The following is a 1,785-nucleotide window of genomic DNA, read 5'->3' on the forward strand; positions in this document are numbered from 1 at the left end:
CTGACCATGTCCATCCCTTTATGACCACAAAACCGTTACTAGTGTGGTGTACCTAATAAAGTGGCCGGTGAGTGTATATTCATCTCTTAAAGTGTTTAAATGATGTTCAACCAAAATAAAATCAATAAAAAAATATTTATGCACACAGGGGCTCTTCTTGCAGTGAGATTTAAGTAATGTGCTTCACCCAGTTTTTGTCTTAAAACAATTTGATTTCATTATAAGGATCAACATGTTCCCTTTCTAGTAGTTCAGTAAGCTCTTCTGACATTTTTTTTACATTAATTGAAAATATCACCATTGTAACAAAACCTTATTTTGTTTTGTTAGATTTTTTTACAATGTTCAAAAAATAAATAAAAGTTGTCATCTTTATTAATAACGAGCATTATTATTATTATTTTTTCCAACCAGCTCACCTTGTGAGGGTCCAGTGTGAAGTTGGGTCTCAGTAGGCTGCCTGCATCAGCATGGTTGTCATGGTCCACCTCATACATGTTGTATGACGGGTTCCCGATCTCCACATTTATTCCTCCGTTTGTCATAGGCTGCCTCTGGACACGCTTCCCCCTGAGGTGTGTGCGGAGCCAGCCGTCATTAAAATGACTCACAACATTCAGGCCAATGTTCTGCACACCTCCACCCAATCAATCATGGTGAATTACTTGGCACACTTGGAGAACATAACTTAGCTTTGCAGTTATGATCAGAGGACATTTGAATACGCAAACAAGCTTTTAATTCATAAAGCCAGGAAACGCATTCATCTTGAAAGCGGTTTGATCTCTCATCATCAGTTGCTGCTTAGAAGTCTCCTATTAATTTTCCTCCTTTAATTTTTAACTACGTACCTTTGCCTCCGTCTGCAGATGTAAACACCTGCTACCACTGTCACAATCAAGATAACCAACAGGACCAGTGGCACAATGATAGCAATGCTCCCTAGAGGATAAACAGAGGGGACATGGTGTGTACAAAAATCAAGTTCAGATTGTGACCACAGACAACTCAAAAATAATGTCACAATGCAACTCAGGGTGTTATGTTTAGGTAATATGTTCATTTTTAAAGAGTTTTCACTATATTTCATACAGAAATGTTCAATACGGTGGCTCATAGGGGTCGACAAAATGCAAAAGCCACAACAAAACAGCAAAAGCCACAAGACAAAAGTAAAAGCCACTATGCTAAAATGTAAGTTATACTAAACCAGAAGTTATTCATAATTTTAAAGTACTCAGACTAATTTATTTCTCAAAACAGATTTGGTTGTTTGAAAGAATAAGTTTTTGTTTTATTTTTAATTAATTAATTTTTTGAGCACTGATCCAGTTCACATACATACCAGTAGGTGGCAGTAATGCATTTACATTGTTGTTTCCCAGCCGACAAAAAGAAACTAAGAAGAATAACAGAGGTTGATTCACAATCGGTGTCTCAATTCATGGGTTGCAACCGATGAAGACCGCGGCCGACGTCAGCTGCAGTCAACGGGCCGTAGCCCGCTCRTGTCAGCTGCATAAACGACTGTGAAGTCAGACGGTCTATTCTACAGATGACGTACGTTTGGTATTTATATCATGTGGCTTTAGTTATTTTTTTTTAGAATATAGCTATACAGAACTCAGTTTTAATGGGGAAACGTTACAAGTAAATAAATAAAAAGCATTAATAATTTGGGTTTAGCTCCAGTAGCTGCATTTTATTTACAGTCTCATTGCAACAAAAGTTTCATCAGCTAAGCTGTTTAACTTACATTTTTCGGTCTGTGACAAATTTCCAAAC

General features: G+C 37.2%; 1 protein-coding gene across 1 annotated transcript in view; it reads right to left on the minus strand.

Moving 5' to 3' along the window:
• The window catches only part of lrp1bb (low density lipoprotein receptor-related protein 1Bb), a gene marked incomplete in the record, with an annotated part of 232,866 nt that overhangs the window by 4,410 nt on the left and 226,671 nt on the right, over positions 1 to 1,785 (minus strand). The window contains 2 exon segments of the mRNA XM_014016494.1: positions 420 to 570; positions 852 to 942. Coding sequence (XP_013871948.1) covers positions 420 to 570; positions 852 to 942 — 242 coding nt within the window.

Source organism: Austrofundulus limnaeus, unplaced genomic scaffold (genome assembly GCF_001266775.1).
Source record: "Austrofundulus limnaeus strain Quisiro unplaced genomic scaffold, Austrofundulus_limnaeus-1.0 Scaffold146, whole genome shotgun sequence".
Lineage (NCBI taxonomy): Eukaryota > Metazoa > Chordata > Actinopteri > Cyprinodontiformes > Rivulidae > Austrofundulus > Austrofundulus limnaeus.